This window comes from Caretta caretta, chromosome 9 (genome assembly GCF_965140235.1).
Source record: "Caretta caretta isolate rCarCar2 chromosome 9, rCarCar1.hap1, whole genome shotgun sequence".
NCBI classification, from domain to species: domain Eukaryota; kingdom Metazoa; phylum Chordata; order Testudines; family Cheloniidae; genus Caretta; species Caretta caretta.
This window is the reverse complement of record NC_134214.1, coordinates 28403812-28425292: the sequence shown is the minus strand read 5'-3', so window position 1 is coordinate 28425292 and position 21481 is coordinate 28403812. Positions and strand designations below refer to the sequence as shown.

Below are 21481 nucleotides of genomic sequence, written 5' to 3'. Positions count from 1 at the left end.
ATAAGTGTTGAATCTTTAACACATTTAGTTTCTGGAAAATATTAGTCAAGCACTGGAATTAAATGTGTTATATAAAGAAAAAGTGTTTTAAACACCTAATTCAAAATCCCTTCCCCTCTACTTGCTCAGTTTCACTCTCTTGATTCTTCCGATGTCATCTTTTCACTGATTCTCCAGTCACCATAGTGTCGCCCAAGCGTAGACAGAAATCTAAATTTTTAATGTAAAACATGATCAAACAAGTAGACCCTCACACCTCTTCTGAAAAAAAAAAAAAAAGTCATTTCGATGATAGGTACAACCTACAAACTGGGTGAGGCCAAATTGGGAGACACTGTGGCCAGGCTAGCTGGGAAATGAACTGATTCAGCACTTCTCTAGCACTTATCGTGAAGTCCTGGGCTGTTAACTAAGCTGCCCTCCACCTGGACCTGGAGGGAAAGAAGTAGAAGGGTCAGTGGCTCTACCACCTATCCTCCATCAGCAAAGCTGCCCCTGCTGGCACAGGGATTGTACATTGCACGTGCACAAACACATGTGCCTGCCTATAGGCTGAATCTGGCCTATCGTTTTTTATTCAGATTAACTTCACCTTGCCTATTCATTCTTAACCTAGGCATGGGCCGTGAAGTAATATGAACGTGCAAAAAAGCATTTTTCCCATCCTTATTTCCAAGCACAGTTAAACTTCTGTCTGCGTAAGCATGCAATAAGATGCGTAAAATGTCAAAACAATTAGGAAAATGTAGTGTCAAAACCAAAATTGGAAAGAATAAAACCTTTTGTAAAGAACTCCCACACTAAATTCTAGTCTTGTCAGCTTGAAAATCTTGACCTTTTAATGTAGTCCCAGACAATGCTGTACAGTACTGGCCATGTAATGCAGGCTGTATAATGTAGTAAATGCATTTACTGCTGCAAAGCCCGCTTTGTTTGAGCTCCGTAATGTCTATTCTAGGTGGATTATGGGACAGGAGCTGCAAAGGGATGGTCCAGAGAATGTCTATATCAGACTTTCTACAAGGTTTAGGCAATAGCACAAGTTATACAAGAACTAACTTTCAACTGGAAAAATTACTTTTGTCCAACTTGTCCAATTATCTGGACAAGCCATGCCTGTTTCAAGTGGAAATGACTGTTTCTTTGGAAGTTTTTAGAAATCCCATATTTTGATAAAATTTTGAAAAGCAGACTCTGCATTGACAACCACAACTTGATGCATACAGAAAACCACATTTATGCACATAAATCACAAAACACATATTTAGATGACCAACTACCCGGTTTGTGTACCCCAAACTAAATTCCCAAAGCTATTAGCCAGGTACGGAGTCCTTTAAAAATATAATCCATAATCAGCAATGTATTTTATGATCCTATTAAATATCAGTGGTATGAACATATTTTATGAAAGTGCCTTCCTCTTATTTCAATCAAGTCTCTTCCTATCACTCTGAATTCAAATAAGCAGTTTGTTTTGTTCTATAACAGGATGCATTCAGGACAAGTATCATAGCTTGCACAGAACATGCTAAAGCTTCTAAAAATAATCCTACAGGAGGTGCCACTGGTGGAGGAAATCTCTGTCCTGTCAAGGAAGTGCCACCTTCAGAGAAGGCCATGAGATCAACCTCATCGATCCCTGGGGATCTAGCTTAGGGCCATTCATGTAGAAGCACCAGCTCCACCTCCAGGAATCCTGGGATGGGGGCTCTGCGGAAAAGGTACCACCACTTCAGGCTGCATTTTATCTTTTATAACGGAGACAATTTACCATCCATTGTGTCTGTTTAGTTTTCCGTAGTGTGAAAGTAGAATGAATTATATTGAAATTATAATTCATTAAAGAAATGCTGCTTGAAAGGTTTGTTGAAATATAGTTGTCAGGAAGAGAAACATTAAGGAGTGTGAGACAATGGGTCCTCAAACTAATTAACTTAGAGCTCCTACTGAGCTAGGAGATTGGTAAACGTTAGTATGCAAATAAGATATTTATGTATATTTGTCAGTTTCTGCTTCCTTTTGTCTCCTATGTTAAATTGGCTTTGGCTTATCTGTATAAATAAGTTAGCTTGAGCTTTTGCACGGGGCTCACATATATCTGGGTGCATTGGCAAAAATATATCTGGGTGCTTTGCTAATAAACAGAGTGGTCTGAAAAATTCAGTGAGTCTTGAATCTGACTTTGACAGTAGACAAGGACACTGGGCTAGTCAGTTTCTTTTCCATTCCAATTTCTGATACTCATGAATGCTATCTTTCTTCTATAAAAGAAAAGGAGTACTTGTGGCACCTTAGAGACTAACAAATTTATTTGAGCATAAGCTTTTGTGAGCTACAGCTCACTTCATCGGATGCTCAAATAAATTGGTTAGTCTCTAAGGTGCCACAAGTACTCCTTTTCTTTTTGCGAATACAGACTTACACGGCTGCTACTCTGAAACCTATCTTTCTTCTATATCTTTCTTAGGTACTTATGCCGCCATCACCATTGTATCTTAGTGCTTCCTAATCTTTAATGTATTTGTCCTTACAACACCCCTGTGAGATAGCAAAGCACAATTATCCCCATTTAACAAATGGGGAACTGAGTCATAGAGAGACTAAGTGACTTGCCCATGGCAGAGCAGAAAATGAACCCATGTTTCCTACATCCCAGGGCTAGCACCCTAACCACTGGGCCATCCATCCTCCAGGATACTTTTATGTTTAGGTTTACCACACTGCATGCGAACGCTTAAAGCTAAAAAAAACACATATTATTCAGATTTGTACAGCTGACAGTAAATGTCCTTTGAAGTTTTAGGAAGTTATGAGACATCTTACAGTTTACAAAATTAAAAACAGATTATATTCCAATTTTAAAAAATGCAGATTTAAAAAAATATAAATTACTTCTTGATTAAGAACTTCTATTTCAAGTTCATTTTGTGAGGCCTTTCTTTTTATGGCTCACTAAACACTTGAAAAATGGGAATGAGGAATACTGAATAGAAATGGTGAGAGTGAGTGAAACAGGAAAGCTGACCTTGGAAGAAAAAAGATGGAGTGGAACAGTAGGATTAATAATAGTGTGGAGCGTAACTGGGCCACTCACTATGACTGGGTGACTTTTATCCTCTACTGGATGAATCATTGGACAGTCAGAGAAGCTCAATCCGTAGAGGAATTGGGAAAAGTCAATATTTAGAAGAGCTCCGTACAGAAATGAAAACCCTGCCCCAGAAAACTAAGAAGGCATCAGCATAGGTGCTGAACTAGGGGTGCTACTGTGCCCCCAGCTTGAAGGAGTTTCCATCATACACAGAGGTTTACAGCTTGGTTCAATGGCTCTCAGCACCCCCACTATAAAAATTGTTCCAGAACCCCTGGGCATAAGGAGATGTCACTGTAAAAGTTTAGTCTAACTGCAGTAAACTCTGTTCAGCTTCCCAAATAAGGGAAGAATATACAGGCACAGGCACAATTATGTTCGGAAAACAACATATTTTCAAAAAAAACCAAAAAACCCCCCCAGAAAACAAACTAACAAAAAATAAAAAAACAGGCTCTCCTCAACTGCTGGAGCCACATCTGCCTTTTACAAATTATCATAGGAAAGAAATACTACAGTATAGTATAATTTCCCTAAGATTTACATTATTTAAGAGTTCATATGCCGGGCACAGGCATTAACATAACACTGGGTCTGGATTTTGATTTAACCAAATGTTAAAAAAAAAAAAAAATCACTCTCCCCTCTCTATATAAAATGAGAAAAAAATTAATCAATGCCACAAGTCTGTACGTTTAAATTCAGCCCACATGACATTTCCTTGTAGTTTAATTGCTTCCATACAATTTATATCTTCTAGTCACGCTAGGCCCCAGAGTACTATATATGCTTTGTTACAAAGAAGCTCTTGTCCTATAATAACCTCCATAATCAAAGTAAAGGAATTATGGGTAAGGCTGAGCAGACTGAGTGAAATAAACAGGTTTTCAACTTCATCCAAAGCATACTTAAAACAGGAAACGAGTCAAGCCTAACCACTGGCTCTTCCATCAGGATTTGAGAGAGAAAACAGCAGAGAGCTGCAAATGACAGACTGTGTAGTCTCTACATAGTCAGACAGTTGAAATCAGACACATTTATCATTCGGGTTCAGCAGATTACCCTGCATACTGTAGCCTATTTATGCATTATAGAGTTGAGGTGTTCAGGGAGATTTTCTTTTCAATCAGCTCATATTACTTTAGTGAGTTTTAAAAGTTGGTAACACCAACTCACTAAAAAGATTTTAAAAAACCAAAAAAATCCCATAGTGATACTTCTCCCTTCTTATTCTGATTAGCCCAAATGAGTTATAAATCCTTTGCTCCTTTAGTTAGGTCAAGTACACATTTTCTGGAATGATCCCAAACAAAAAGTTTAGTGTTCTAGGTTAATAGTATGAAAATATGTAAAAGGTATTTGAACAGTCACTTTATTTTTGTTACCCTTCAGCATACAATATCTATTTGCAGGTTTTTCTCCCTTTAAAAAAGTACTAGCTGATATTTGTTTTGAACACTACTGTATATGGAGCAATCAAATTTCCTGCTGACACCAACAGATAGATACATAGGTGATTGGTGTCATCCATTCAATACACACAGGACTTTAGGCCTAACCCACAGACAAAGTTGCACTAAATGTGCAATTTTATACTACGTAAGCTACAGTCGTGCAACTCTGCATGCAGACACTTAAAATCATATAAATGTTGGACTGGAAACGATCTTCTATTGGTTAAATCAGTTTTACTTGTGCCATTACATTTACAGGTGCAAGCTAAACAGATATAACCAGTTTTAAACTGATATAAGAGTATCCACACAGGGATTTGCGCTGGTTTTAAAATAAATCATTGTTAAACCAATTTAAGTTAAACTGGAGCAACTTCTGAGTGTAGACAAGCCCTCAGTGATAGGTTTCTCACATATTTCACCCAAGAAAACCTTTCTTGGCAATATTTCTGAGGCCTACCACAGGGCTCATGTTTAGCCATCTTCAGCTGGAACTTCCAGCAGAGTCATAAATAAGCATTTTAGTCCCCCCGGGGAAGCAATCATATCCCCCCCCCCCCCCCCCCCCGATTTCTGCCTTCCATTTAGCACAGAGGTTTTCAAATTGTGGAGTGCGCCTCCCTAGAGGAAGTGCCCCACAGTTTGAAAACGGTCGCACCCTGCCAGGAGCCAGCAGATCAGAAGCTGATGGAATGGCCTTAGTCCACTCAGGCCCCCGCGGCTCTCCATGCTGTGGGAGCCGGAATACTGGCTGGCTGCCCGCTCAGCAGACCTCCCTGCCGTGCTCCCTGAGCCAGGCCGCCTCTGCACAGCCTAGTGCTCCCAGGCAGAGTTGGTGGCACAACTTCAAGCGGCGCCCCAACATGCTCTTGCCACTGCCCTGAAGGAGCTTGGTGCTGGCCAGCAACACCCTCTGAAGCCGACCGCTACCCACGGAGCCTGGCTGCCATGAGATGCTCCCCAGGGTGCTCCCTGGAGTGCTCATTCCTCTTGGGTACCTGGCTCTCAGCAGCCCAGTCACACTCAGCTTGCTACCTGGGGACCTGCCATTGCAACCGGGTCACTCTCCCCACACTCCCTGCGCACAGAGCGGAATCACCCCTTTCTCCCCTTGGCTGCCCTACCCCAGCCCCATAGCTTCCGGGCTCAGGGTCACACAGACTGAACTCTGAACTTGGCCACACGATCCTGGTGCCCAGCCCAGGGGGCAGGCAGCTGCTGGCAGAGTGGACTCACTCTCACCAGCTCCGGAAACCAAGGCCGTGAGAACAGAGCAACTCCTAAAGTTACCATATTTCAAGTTCCCAAATAGAGGACACTGCCAGGGGAAGAGCAACTGGAAAGGGCATTTGGGGGATGCCGGAGGGGTTATTTGGAGGGCACTGGAGGAGGTACCTGTGGCAGGGGAACCCACTGGAGGCGGGGCTGGGCCGGCTTAACCGGGGGGCCCCAGCTGCTAAATGCAGAGCTCCTGCTTCCCCCTCCCCATTTCCTCCTCTCCCTCCCTCCATATCCCCACCCCATTCCGCTATCCCCTTCTCTTCCCCTGCCCTATCCCATTCCCCTTCCTTCCCCACTACCTCTTCCGCACCCCACCTCATCCCCCTTCCCCTCTTACATGAAGAGAAATGAATTAACTAATCAGATCACTTATTTACCATTTCCTCCAGTGAAACAATCTGATTTTAAAAGCATCTACTCTAAGTATTCATATATGCCTTTGGAAAAGAAACCTTATATTTCAATGGAATTAGATATTATTTGTTATGAATATTCCTTCTTTTCATTTAACTCTAAACTATACTTGTATGTTTAATCTTACAGTTGGCAGCCCTTGCTCTTAGTATACAAAACAGACATTGTTAAATAGTCCATTTATAACCAGTGTCAGTAAATATGATCTGTCACTTCAGCTGCAATAGCTCTGTGGAGTCAGCTTACAAACACACTACCTTAGAACTCCAAACTCTGCTTTATTCAGCAGCTCTCAAATCAAGACCCAAAATAGATACCTCTCAGTCAACAAGATGTCAAGCAGCTTTCAAAAGGACTTTCTAAGGCCTGGTCTACATTTACAATTTAGGTTGATATAGCTATCTACACCCCTGAGTGCTGTAGCTGCACTGACCTAACCCTTGGTGTAGATGCAGCTAGGTTGACAGAAGAATGCTTCAGTCAAACTAGCTACTGTCACGTGGGAAGGTGGCATTCCTACAGTGACAGAAAAACCCCTTCCGTCACTGTAGGTCGTGTCTAAACTACAGGGTATATTGGAATAGCTACAGCTCTATAGCTATGCCACTAGTCCCATAGTGTAGACATGGCCTGTGAATGCTAGACATTGTTTCTTACTTGCCTCTGGGTTTCTGCTATAAGAGTATTGCCATTATAATTCAATCTACATGACTGATTTATTTTTATACCTTTGCATACAAATTTCATAACTAATGGTTACAAATTTCATAATATGCTTGTATATTCCAATGATTTGTCAATTCAAAATGTTTAACCCAAATAATAGTTTGCTAACTAACATCTGGCGAATTATGAGGTGAAATTAAAAACATTGCTTTAAATTCTGAATTATTAAACTCTTGGTAATAATTACAAAATGTTGTGCTACTAAACCATAATGTTTTCATCTGCCATTTTTCATTTAGTTTGAAAGTCTGAAAAGTTTTTAAGTTAACCTGAAAATGTTTTTGTCTCCCATTTGAGCAACTGAAAGTATCAAATTTCCTTTAATGATTTTGAATCCACTTCAACACCTAAAATTAAACATAAGCTTGGTTAATAATCACCACAGCTCAATAATTATTAAAATGTAGCTACAGATAAACACAAAGAACAATTACTTTTGCATGTGTGATATTGGTGGAACATGTTCCTGTGAGTATAGCTTTTTCAAAGTTTCAACACAGGCCCTGATCCTGCAAGATACCAAGTGCTCCTACAAAGTGGAGAAACCCCCAACTCCATTGAATTCAACAGGAAGTAAATGAGAGTTGAGAGCACTCAGCACTTCACAGGATCTGGCGCCTACAGTGAATTTAGGTCTGGTCTACATTTGAAGTTGCACCACTTTAACTGAAGGTATTATTGTAAGCCTATTTAAAATTAAATTAGTGCACCTTTGAATATAAATGTCCTTTTTTTCTTACATTGAGTGTAAAGTTCAATTTGAGTGCCACAAAATTAATATAATGTTGCATCCGATGAAGTGAGCTGTAGCTCACGAAAGCTTATGCTCAAATAAATGTGTTAGTCTCTAAGGTGCCACAAGTTCTCCTTTTATTTTTGAGGATACAGACTAACACGGCTGCAACTCTGAAACCTATAATGAAATGGTGCATGTGCTAAATTAAAAATGACTAAACTTTAGATCAATGGACCTCATTAATAAAAGAGATTTTACATTCACAATAGTTCAACAGGACAACTCACCTAAAGCGAAGATATAATTGAAGACAAATTGTTACTTGTCCTGTTAAGCAACTCTATAATTTACAATAGTGAAGCTTATCCAAGTTTATACCCTCTTGACTGGATTATAACAAATTAAAAAGAGCTAGCTGATACCAGATGTCCCTGTATCTTACATACTACTTTCTACTATTTTCTCTTTTATATTCTCTGTAGTTTGACTAACTGCACACCTTTGCAGCAATAAAAATTAAAAGGGCCTAAAAACGAACTATATTTATAAAACATGTTTTATTTCTAATTAATCTATATGCATGGGAGAACCTACTGCAGTTTTTCAGTTCTTCAATTCAATGTTTCGGAGGTAACATTTGGCTTGAAAATTAATTTCTTAAAACTTGGAAATCAACCAAAGCAACACAATCAGCAAACTACCAAGTCCCTGCCAATCTCCCTCATGCAATGCACTTTATCATTAATTGTATGGAAGTTTGCCTGTACCATATATATTGTATACACTGTGTAATACATTTAAAAATTACACAAACATAAAAGAGACATAAAATGTAAGATGACTACACTCAACAACTAGTCTTCGGGAAACTAGTGTAAGCTTTTGAATAATCATTCATGAAGTTTCCTTCCTGTTCTATTCTATTATTCTTGACCATCCCTACTGACCATCCCTACTAACTCACATGTTTATACAAAAAGAAAAGGAGTACTTGTGGCACCTTAGAGACTAACCAATTTATTTGAGCATGAGCATTGAGCTGTAGCTCACGAAAGCTCATGCTCAAATAAATTGGTTAGTCTCTAAGGTGCCACAAGTACTCCTTTTCTTTTTGCGAATACAGACTAACACGGCTGTTCCTCTGAAACCTATGTTTATACAAGCAAATGCAACCCTGGCAATGTACTCTTTGCAATTTGTGAGATACATGTAGACTACCTTTAAACACCATTGTTAGCTGGGAAAAGTACCTAAAACTACCAGAAAGTCAGTTATACCTTCATGCAAGACAAGGAGTTTAAGGACTTTGTACTAAAGAGTATTATTCCAAGAGTAAACGGACATATTATACCTACAATTTTTACTATTAAATTTATTTGCCCGAAGACCATAATTAGGCTTGGCAGAATTCAACTTTTATTTTTTTATAATTTTGATAGATAATATTGATTTTACTTTTAAGCATTATTTCAATTTTTTATCAATTTTCACATTTGTGCAAAATTATGGGGTTAATTTTTTTTTCAAATTTTATCAATTTAAATTTGCACAGTTACATGAAATCATGGGGAGGATCAGATGTTCTTATACATAATTATATAATGACAGATGTTGAGACTCAAAAAGTTAAAGTTTTATAACCATTAAAACACAAAATTGTCAATACTACATGTCAAAATATACAGAGCTTTATATCAAACTCTAATAAGTTCTCAAGCTCCATATTTTTTACTTTGCCTATCTGTAAATTTCGGTTATCAATGGAAATATTTTTTGTTGGTTTATGTGTACAATGAAATTGATATTTACCTCTATTTACCATAAAAATTAAATTATTTCAAGTCTAACTATAATCAAATTAGGTGCTCAAACTCAAGATGTGAAAAGTGAGTATGTATGTGAAAATACAGTTGCACATTTTTCTGAGCAGTGGAATTCTCATTTGTTACTATTAAAACACAAAAAGCCAAATTTTGCTTTCCGGTACTTGCGTACAACCACATTGAACACAGTAGGGTTCCAAATGTGTAACTGTCGGCAGAATATGGCCCACCATCTACAGCTTTTATTAGTGTTTTCTATCATAACTTCCAGCACCAGTGTTACTGGCCTGCAAAAGAAATGTATTAAGGTTTCTCATGATTGATTCCCAAATATTATCTCTACTGAACTTAAATTACATTTTTCATAATGACTTTTTCAAATCAAGTTTAAATGTGTGTGTGCCTGTGTGTGTATACACACACACACAGAGAGAAAACTCTTCATTGTTGAAAGTGTAAAAGATATTTTGTTTGCACTGTAATAAAACAAACAATCTTCTTCAAATAATACAAAGCCAAATCCTGAAGTCCTTATTTAGTCCTTATTAGACAAACCATAAAGGACTTTGCGATTTGCACCTTATCAAACTTTGGTTAAGAGAATCAATTTTCAAATTTCACTTGGATTTTCTTTTGTATGTGGTACTACAAATTACCAAATCAATGGAATCTATAGACTATGCTGTTCCTGATCCTGTAAGTGTTCTCCATGTGGAACTGAATGAACTGACTGTGGGGTTATGTATGACCACCTGCTTCTTAAACTATATCAGTGGATTGTTTGCCTCTCCTATTGGATTGCAGTGTATCTCTCCTGGGCACAGCCCAGTCACCCAAGTTTTGCACAAAAATGTGGGTCTGACCCAAAGGTGCCACAAGTACTCCTCATTCTTTTTGCTGATACAGACTAACACGGCTACCACTCTTAAAAATCACAGAAATTAGAAATGGAAAATACTCAGTAGCTCAAGTCCATCCCCATGAAAGTGGAGAGATAAAGTCAAATTCTGTTCTCAGCTGCAGAGAGGCTATTGAAGTTACTCTGGATTTACACCAGTGTAACTAAGAAAATAATTTGGTCCATAGACTCATGATAAGTAATGCATTAGATATTAAAGTGATACTACTCTTAAACCTGATCTTAAATGAAAGGTACTTTAGCATATATTTAGGAAAACTACTGTAATGGTATAGACTGTATTTCATCAATTACCAGAGTCATCAGATCTGTTTAGTTTTGATGCATACATTTCGACACTCAAATTCTCTGTTAATAAAAGTCAGACATATTTGAATTGTCATAGAATAAACTTTGGTTTTGTATCAAAACTTTCATACCTATAAAGGACTTTGTAAAGTAGTTAAATACACACATTGATTGTATACAGCAGCCATTGTGGACTCAGAAATAGATACCATACACCCTGGGACATTAAAACCCCTTTTTTACTGAGAGGGAACATTGGCAAGGGGACCAGGATTATCCCCTACTCATTCAGAAAACTGTCATGGAAACACTCTACCTTCTACCTGGACAGTCACTAGAGATGGGGAAAAGGCACCTAGATTCCAAAGCATGAATGAAATACTCTAAGAGGCATTGCAAAGTGAGTAGCTTTCTAAATCACAAAATTAAAAATAGTGAATATGTATGATCTCTTGCCTAACACCATCACACTATACATTAATATCAAAGTAAGCCACAGTGTTGCTGCACTTTTACATCAGTGGTTGGCAGTAGTTTAAATACATTTATATTGTTCCCTGCTGTAGACAGGCCCATAGTGTTTTGGACCAACTACTGCAGAATACTGTAGTACAAGGACACTATTTTTTTTCCTGTTGTGGAACCCAGTTTAATAGAGAGATTGTAAGGTTTATATTACTCCTCTCCCTTTTGGAACTAACTAACATCTTACAATCATTAGGGCAAATAGTTTTATTTGTGAGTACTGTACAGCACTGAGTACATTGTCTGCACTAAACAATAATAAATAGTAATCCCTATGGCACTTTCAGAAATTGCTTTGGAATTTGCTATGGAAAAGTAGTATTAAGAAAATATGTATGTATAATAACTGCCTTTAATACTATACATCTTGTTGGTCCTTTTTGGAAAAAGCATAATTATACTGTCTCCTTTTGCTTCCTATCTCCTCTCCCTTTCCCTACTCCATGCACATGCTCAATAATATAAAATGGACCAGATGTGAAATCAAGCTTCCAGCCCCCCATTGGCACTGGAAGGAAAACTTGGGGCATGCCATATAAATGAAACACTACCAACAATTACACTTCTTTTTCCCTGAGCAAGCTTTTACTTGTAAATTTTACTTTAAACTGCTAGTATTTACTATAACACTTTTTTGAAATACACAATGGTAAAGATAAAAGTTGCAACCAGTTCCACAGATTTGTTCAGTGCAAAAGCTGTACTCTATGCAGACCTGTTTATCCCCTGGAATGAAATCACAATCCAAACAGAAACACTGAACACACAAAGAGAAAACACTTGAACCTTAGACTTCATCTGAAATATTAGGCTATGCCTCCTATAAAAATAACACCATAAGTGGAAATAAGTACTAGCTAAAGAATCCTTATTACTACAGACACATTTCTGCATGTTGAATAATATGAAATTGATAATGTCATGTACCGAAAAAATGACCATGCACAGGCATGCCTATCTTTCCAGAAATCCTCTTTATTAGAAGAAAAATCACACTTAAGGTTTTTCCACACATGCGCACACAGCAAAAATGTTTTAGAGAACATTACTGCATGAGTGAATGTGTTTATTAGTCTGCTTTCCATCCCCCCACTTCTGTGGTTTGGTATATAATTACAGGGTGGAGCGGTCCTGGGGCTACTTATGTTTCTTCCAGTCATAGCCAGAATTAACATGCAAGACTGCGATCTCTACAAGTCATAGCTGGTTCTTGGTCAGCAAAGCTAACCAAAATTTATTGTTCATTAACATTTCCACCATTACCTTCATTTAATCATCTTGAAAATATAGATAGATAGATAGATAGATAGATAGATATGCTGAATTTACATTAAAAACCTTAACATATACAAAAATATAATGTGCTTTGATAAAAGTAGGACAATTTTATTTTTGCTGTTTGAACTTCCTTCTGCTCCTCTCCCTCACAACTGATTTATGCCAATGACTCTGCACAAATAAATATTGAAGGCTGGATGACAATGTAAACTTTTGAAAAGATAGCCTCTAAGAATACACAAAGTTAACCTTATTTATGCGGTCTGAGCAAAACCATTTTTAAAATAAATTAATCTGACTGACCAATCTTATTACTTGTCTCTGACATTACAGATTATTTTTCACTTGGCTCTTAAGAAACATCATTTAAGACTATTTTAAATCAGGATTTCTCCAACAAATATTATTTTCACTCAAATATATTATACTCAGTGGTAATATTTGATAGTTTAAAAATTGATTTTTAGATAGCTAGGTGTTATCCTAAAAAAAATACCTCTTTGCCATATAACAACTTTCATTCCACAGATTTTTAATTATAATAAAAAAACCCAGCAATTTAATGATTAACAAATTCTGTTGGACAAATAAAACCCTAATAAACAAACAAACAAAAAGTCCACAACACACACACACACACAAGATTCCAGCGATTAGACAGCGATTCACACAATGTAAACCTTAATTAAAGGAAAGAATAGTAAATTGTGAACCAAGACACGCCCATTTTAAAAAGTACAATAAATAAAGCACTAAGTAATGTAACAAAACAAAATTCCCCAAAACCTGTCCTGATTTTCTTTTTATTATTGATATAGGAGAAAATATAGAAGATATTTTTATTTGGGCTTACATGTGCAGGAGATGAGAGGGCCATACTCTTTTGGCCTATACAGCAGGAACGCATCTAACTTTGTGGGGTTTTCTTGGCTGAATATGAGTAGTTCTGTGTGTCACAACTGTGTGACATGGGCTTGGAGGTATAGCTGACAACCAATTTTAAGATCAGATGAACAAAATGAATAATGATAAGTAAGTACTGCTCCAGGATAACTAGGCCACCTAAATGACACATTCCTTTTTACACTTTATCATAACTTTTGATACTTATTTATCAAATGGAATGTAGAATACTAAAGAAAAGAAGTGCAACTTAAGAAGTGGACAGTCATCTGCAGCAAATGGACTTGTGTGCTCCCATGTAAAATTCTCTTTCCCAGGTAAAAATAGAAGCATGATGGGAAATTGTAAATACTGGTTTTGCACGGGAGCCATATTTGCAGCTGGGTCAGCATTATACGCACAGCACGGGCGAAGGTGAGAGCACAGGAGATCACTTTGATGTTAACCAAAAGCCAGATTGCTGACAAAAGTATAGTAACTCATCATGTTTAATGCCACCATCAGCCAAAACCTGAAAATACCTGTTGGCTGAGTCCTAACAGGTATTAACAGAAAAACCTGTATTTAAGGGTGATTGTTTACAGTGCTGTTATCAGTCTCTTTTTAATCTTTTCCTTCTTTCTATAGCTTTGTCATTGCTTGGAAACTCTCTTGGGAACTAATCCTGAAAGATACCCAGTGACAAAGTCTCCCATTGCCTTAGGTGAATGCATCCGATGAAGTGAGCTCTAGCTCACGAAAGCTTATGCTCAAATAAATTGGTTAGTCTCTAAGGTGCCACAAGTGCTCCTTTTCTTTTTGCGAACACAGACTAACACGGCTGCTACTCTGAAAGGTTTCAGAGTAACAGCCGTGTTAGTCTGTATTCGCAAAAAGAAAAGGAGTACTTGTGGAAAGTTACCTTAGGTGGTAACTCAGAGCACTCAATAACTCACAGGCTCAGACCTTAGATGCATGCTTATTTGAGCCATCAGAATGTTATCACCAGTGTAGACTAACATAAAATGGCAGAATAGGGGAGGTGTATTTTCATGTTTCACAGTAACCTGGAGTACAATCAAAGGTGGGACCTCAATTCCACAGGGGAACTGCATAGATGGTTTGGGTTGGGGGTTCCGGAATCATCCTCAGGTTCCAAAGTGGTCAAGTGATAAAATCATCATAAAACAATGTCACTGATTTTCTGCAGAATACAGTCTTCACTACCTTTACTTCTAACCCTGTCATACATTGTTGATACAGATGGCATATATTATGTCATGGCTGGGTTCAAGCTCAAGGAGCTTCCTATTTCCCTTGATGGGAAGTTGTGCTAAATGGATATAGATCTCCTGCAGCCTGAACAGTTGAACTCCCACACTATTCCTATGTATTTGTTACATTAACAAGGTTTTCTGTCACTGACTGTTTACAAACTGAATATTCTACCACTTTGTTTACAATGAACTCTGGAGTACAGGAACAAATCTATTAAAAGAAATTTACCAAAATAAATACAATGATTATCAGGCCTGCTTCACTACTATGCCCCAGTTTGATGTCGATGTCAGAAATAAAATATAATACTCTTTTGGCCAGAATTATTAACCAAAAAGATACTGGATGATGTTGCCATACATATGTCTAAAAAAATAAATTAAAAAAAAAAATCACTGTATAAGGAAGCATCCAATGTCACTAAAGATATGGAAGCTAAAATTGTAATTTACACCAGTTGTACTGCAGAAATACATTCAATTTTCAAAAGCCACCCAAGATATGAAGAAAGGCCTTGTAACTAATGCCAGGAGGCCTAGGTTATGTTCCTATATCTACCACAGACATTCACCATAGGCAAGTCACAAAACTACCCTATGCCTGTTTCTCATTTCTGTAAAATGGGGATAACAGTTCCCTACCTGACAGGAGTGCTGTGGGGCTTAATTAGAGAATGTAAAGTACTTTTGGATTCTCAGATAGAAAGCACTACAGAAAAGCACAGTAGTGCAGCCTAGTAGATAGAGCACTGGACTAGGCCTCAGGAGACATGGGTACTATTCCTGGCTCCCCCACTGGCCTGCTGACCTTAGGCAAGTGACTTCACCTCTCCGTGTCTCAGTTTCCCCATCTGCGAAATGGGGATAATAATGCTTACCTCCTTTGTAAAGCGCTTAGTAATATACTGATGGAAAGTGTTATCAAAGCGCAAGGTAACTTTATTATTTTTGTAGTGTCACAGAACTGTCTAATAAAGGATCATGTTGTTGTGACTATGTTAATAAAGGATTGAACTAAGGACACTAAAGCAACTTAATCGGAAGACCCTCATTTTTGTGAGTTTCTGTCTCAGTTATTTAACCTAGTTTATTTGAATGCATGTGCATTAATACTAATTAATGTGGAAACAATGGGAAAGGATAACCTTATATCTCACTGAAATAAATGTTAATATACTGCAACATTTAACCTGTGACACCATTTAGGTCATATTTTAATGCCTGCAACACAGCATATACTCACCTGAGACCATGAAAGCAATCATACCTATATTTTTCTCTTGCTCTTGATTAAATTTTCTCATCCTGTTTACATCCAAGAGTCCTTTGATAAATTTATCATGAAAAAATCGTGTGACAAACCATGACAATTGTATTATGGTGGAGTGAATTGACTGTGGTAATCTACGTAAATGTCTCTTTTTCAGTACTAACAGTCAAGATAATTTGCAAGTCAAGGAGATAAAACAAAACAACCTACAGGATACAGAAACTTCACAAATGGCAAATTATCTCCTATCCATATTCGGCCCAGCCTTTAGGCAACTTCATCAATCCTTATAGACTCACTTGTAAACGGGTGTGCCCAGATCCTCCTGAATGAAATTCCTTAAAATGGAGTGATCTATAGAATGTCTCTCTATGATTTCTATGGTCTCTATGTGTATGTGGCTTGTGAGAGTTTCATAAACTTCTCCATGGCACCCACACCAATTTCTGAGTTTCAACAACCTACATAAGACCATTGGCAACCATCCCATCCCATAGCCTTTGCTATCTCCACTTCAGCATCAACATGTGAGAAATATGGTAACCAGCCAATTAACCCTTCCCCCTTCATCATCAAGCCCCGGCAAGCACCTTATAGACCCCATAACTAACCCCCCCCCAACCAGCTTCTGTGTCAACATAAAGAAAGGAGTAGTTGTGGCACCTTAGAGACTAACCAATTTATTTGAGCATAAGCTTTCGTGAGCTACAGCTCACTTCATGGGATGCATACTGTGGAAAGTGCAGAAGATCTTTTTATACACACAAAGCATGAAAAAATACCTCCCCCCACCCCACTCTCCTGCACACACTTGCGCTATATAGATGACATCTTCATCATCTGGACACATGGAAAAGAAGCCCTTGAGGAATTCCACCATGATTTCAACAATTTCCATCCCACCATCAACCTCAGCCTGGGCCAGTCCACACAAGAGATCCACTTCCTGGACACTACAGTGCTAATAAACGATGGTCACATAAACACCACCCTATACCGGAAACCTACTGACCGCTATTCCTACCTACATGCCTCCAACATTCATCCTGATCACTCCACACGATCCATTGTCTACAGCCAAGCTCTGCGATACAACCGCATTTGCTCCAACCCCTCAGACAGAGACAAACACCTACAAGATCTCTATCACAGGTTTCAGAGGAACAGCCGTGTTAGTCTGTATTCGCAAAAAGAAAAGGAGTACTTGTGGCACCTTAGAGACTAACCAATTTATTTGAGCATGAGCTTTCGTGAGCTACAGCTAGCTCACGAAAGCTCATGCTCAAATAAATTGGTTAGTCTCTAAGGTGCCACAAGTACTCCTTTTCTTTTTAAGATCTCTATCAAGCATTCTTACAACTACAATACCCACCTGCAGAAGTGAAGAAACAGATTGATAGAGCCAGAAGAGTTCCCAGAAGTCACCTACTACAGGACAGGCCCAACAAAGAAAATAATATAACGCCACTAGCCGTCGCCTTCAGCCCCCAACTAAAACCCCTCCAACGCATTATTAAGGATCTACAACCTATCCTGAAGGATGACCCAACACTCTCACAGATCTTGGGAGACAGGCCAGTCCTTGCCTGCAGACAGCCCCCCAACCTGAGGCAAGTGCTCACCGGCAGCCACGTGCCACACAGCGGAGCCACTAACCCAGTAACCTATCCTTGCAACAAAGCCCGTTGCCAACTGTGCCCACATATCTATTCAGGGGACACCATCACAGGGCCTAATAACATCAGCTACACTATCAGAGGCTCGTTCACCTGCACATCCACCAATGTGATATATGCCATCGTGTGCCAGCAATGCCCCTCTGCCATGTACATTGGTCAAACTGGACAGTCTCTACGTAAAAGAATAAATAGACACAAATCAGATGTCAAGAATTATTACATTCAAAAACCAGTCGGAGAAAACTTCAATCTCTCTGGTCATGCGATTACAGACATGAAAGTTGCGATATTACAACAAAAAAACTTCAAATCCAGACTCCAGGGAGAGACTGTTGAATTGGAATTCATTTGCAGATTGGATGCAATTAACTTGGGCTTGAATAGAGACTGGGAGTGGCTGGGTCATTATGCAAGGTAGCCTATTTCCCCTTGTTTTTTCCTCCCCCCCCCCCCCCCCCCCCCCCGCTTCTTGTTAATCCCTGGATTTGTGCTGGAAATGGCCCAACTTGATTATCATACACATTGTAAGGAGAGTGATCACTTTAGATAAGCTATTACCAGCAGGAGAGTGGGGTGGGGGGAGGTATTTTTTCATGCTTTATGTGTATAAAAAGATCTTCTACACTTTCCACAGTATGCATCCGATGAAGTGAGCTGTAGCTCAGGAAAGCTTATGCTCAAATAAATTGGTTAGTCTCTAAGGTGCCACAAGTCCTCCTTTTCTTTTTGCGAATACAGACTAACACGGCTGTTACTCTGAAATGTGTCAACATAGAGCAATATGGCAATGACTAACTTCATTTTAAACAGCCAGCAACCCCAGGCCAGCAACTTTATCCCCACCCCCTGCCCCAGTGCGAAGAGTCTCCTTTGCCCCCATCATCAATATTCCCTATACGGAATTTAGTAAAAGCCCCCATTTGCCCCTGGCCCAAGTCCCTGTTACATCCACCTGTCCGTCCTCCCCTCCCCAGCCAGCCCATGATCCCTTTTACACACCCCCTTACACAGCCAGCTTAAGGTCCCTTTTACACTCCTCCACACACACATAGCAGGCCCAAGGACCCCCTCCCCCCAGGGCCGGTGCAAGGCCCCTTTAACCTCCTCTCCCCACCCACACCCAACGAACAGCGGGCTCAAGGTCTCTTTCAGCCCTGTCCTTACAGCTGCCCCCAGCCCCCTTCGCCCCGCCCGGGTCTCCAGGGCACCCTGGGCCCCACTTACTTGAGGAAGTATCTCTGGCCCGTGTGGGTGAGGGCCATCTCCCAGCCGGGCGGCAGCGGCAGCTCGTCGGTCACGTCGTAGGACTGCTGGCGGAGGTGAGCGTGCTGCTGAGCCGGGCTGGGGGTGGCCCCGGCTCCGGCGCCTAGCAGGGAGGCGGGCGAGGAGTGCGAGCGGACATGCTGGGCACCAGCGGCTGCCAGCCGGGGCGGGTGGCTGCCCGAGTCAGTGCTGGACTGGCGGGAGTGCGAGCCCGAATCGGGCTCCTTGAAGAAGGACTCGGGCAGGATCTTCTTCCTCCAGGAGCTGGGCTTGGGGTTCATGACCGAGTTGAAGAGCGCCTCGAGCTCCGTGTCCAGGTCCTGGGTGACATGGATCACTTGCTGCCCCGGCGGCGGAGGGACGGGAGTAGGGTTCATCTTCTGCCCCGCAGCACGAGCTCAATGCAACAAACTTCCCCACGGGAGGCAAAGAATCAGCAGCGGATCAGGGATCCAGGGCAGGTCTCCCCTAAAAACGAGTCTGTACCCCGTCAAGGGGTGGGCAGTCAGCAGCGACCGGGAGGTGGTCCCAGGCAGCACCCGCACAAACGAGTCTATATCCTCCAGGGGAAGGACAATCAGCGAATGAGGGGTGCAGGTAGTGCCCCCCAAATGCCTGTATCCTACAAGGCCCTGGGCGATCAGCAGCAGATAAAGGCACTTCAATCCAGCCCCCCACAAAACGTCACTGCACCCCTCCCTCAAGTGCCCGGCGTCCGGACACCCAGCAGCAGACCAAGCAAGGGGTCCGAGCCAGTCCCCTCAAACACGAATCTGTATCTCGCACGATCGAATGCATCCGAGTCAAACCCCACGCAAAGTTATGCAACTTTCTCTGAAACTTTGGCTACTTGCTGCAATTCCCTGGGAGGAGGAGGGGGCTCCTTTAAAGGGCGAAGGAAGAGTTCTCGCGGCTGTCACCGGGCGAGAGCTGGCTGCTGTCCGGATTCCAGCGGGGAGCAAGGCACGCGGGGGAGGGGGGAGGTCTGAGGCGTTCCGAATCCGAACGTGGGGACCCGGGGAACGTTCTATTTACCTCCAGTGCCCGGATCCGGGCCGGAGTCGCTGGCTCTCCGCCTCCTCCTCCCCCAGCTGCAGAGGCGGGCAAGATCAGGACTTTGCTTCTTCTGCGCTGGCAGCGCGTTGCAAGGGCGAATTGGAAGGCTGGGGGTGATTCTGTCCTCACATCCTCACAATCCAGGCTGCCTAAGCCTGACGCACAAGGCGCTTTGCGCTACGGGGGCTGCGCCGCGGCTGCTCCCAGTCCCGGACTGTCCCAAACAAACTTTGTGAAAAATTCTCAAGCCTGAGAATAAGGCGGTGCAAAAAGTTGGGGAGCGGCATTATTCATGAGCAGGGTGCCCGGGGCAGCCCGAGCCCCGCCCCCTTCTCCTCCCTTCCGAGCGCCAGCCTCCGCAAGCCGTCCTGGAGTCTCAGCTATGCGAGGAGAGGCTCTCGGGGGTGAGACAGGGGAGGTCTGCCGGGCTCTCTTCATTCAGAGTCCCCAGCGGCGGGGTTGGTTCAGATTGCAACACTTGAAGGCACTAGTGGCCTTATTAGGCGGAGCAAAGGTGCCGCCTGGTCGGCTGTAAAGAGAGATCGGCCCGCCGAGCCCCTACGGGACCCGCAGAAGGGCACAGACTCCCCCGGTCTGCTATACCAGCCCCGATTGCAGCGTCGGCCCAATGTCCGAATAACAAAGCCAAGCGGTGCCGTTTTCCCATTGTTACCATATTTGGTATCCTGAAGAGGAAATTCGATCTCCCACCCCCGCTTCTCAGCTCTGTGAGACACACCCGGGCGGGTAGAGCGAGCTTTGACCTGTGGGAGGACCCCTGCCCCACGGGGCGGGGGGGAAGAACCCTCGTCTCCTGTGTCTCTGTGGGGAGAAGAGCCCTGCCCTGCGGGATCCCCTGGGAAGGGCTGTTCCCCATGCGATCCCCACAACTTGGGGGAGGATGGAGCATGCCAAGTCCTGCTAGGGAAAGAAGAGCCCTGGCTTACTTAGGGTCCCACAACTCTTTAGAGGAAATCTCTTAATTCCCCCTAAAGGAGTGAGGTGGCACCAGCTCTCCATCTTCCTGATAAGGCTTCTCACAAGAGACCCCAACTCCCCCCTCTTCCCTTTAACTGTTGCAGTCTCTTTGGGCAGATATTAGCGAGAGAGCCTCCCTGGCCCCTTGGAGATGGAGTCCATCTGCACTACAAACACAAGTGTACTTGTACAAGTGTACAAGTGTAACCCTGCAGAGTTAATTAATCCAACAGAGTTAATTCCTTATTGTAATGAGGGGACTATAGATATATCTTCAAACAACGCTGAAGGCTCCAGCTGGAACATGATCTGAAGTCACAGTTAAGGTCTCATCCATTCTTCAATCTGGGGGTTAAACCATGCTTTAACAGAGGAGAAGAAAACTGTTTTAACTGGTTGCCCTGACAGTTGTAATTTAGTTGACCTATTTTTTAAAAATTGCCAATATAAACCCATGCTTTATTTATGTGGGGAGGGACAGGGGGAAACTAGGATGTAACCCAAGCCCCCAGTATGGATGTCATATTATGAACAGGGG

At 41.4% G+C, this 21481-nt stretch overlaps 1 protein-coding gene across 1 annotated transcript in view; it reads right to left on the bottom strand.

Annotated features, from left to right (window-relative positions):
• Positions 1-20393, bottom strand: part of WWTR1 (WW domain containing transcription regulator 1) — a 120700-nt gene extending 100307 nt beyond the window's left edge. Inside the window, exon 1 of the mRNA XM_048864732.2 lies at positions 18871-20393. Coding sequence (XP_048720689.1) covers positions 18871-19286 — 416 coding nt within the window. The 5' untranslated portion in view covers positions 19287-20393. The remainder of the gene's footprint in view (positions 1-18870) is intronic.
• Between the last annotated feature and the right edge of the window lie 1088 nt (positions 20394-21481).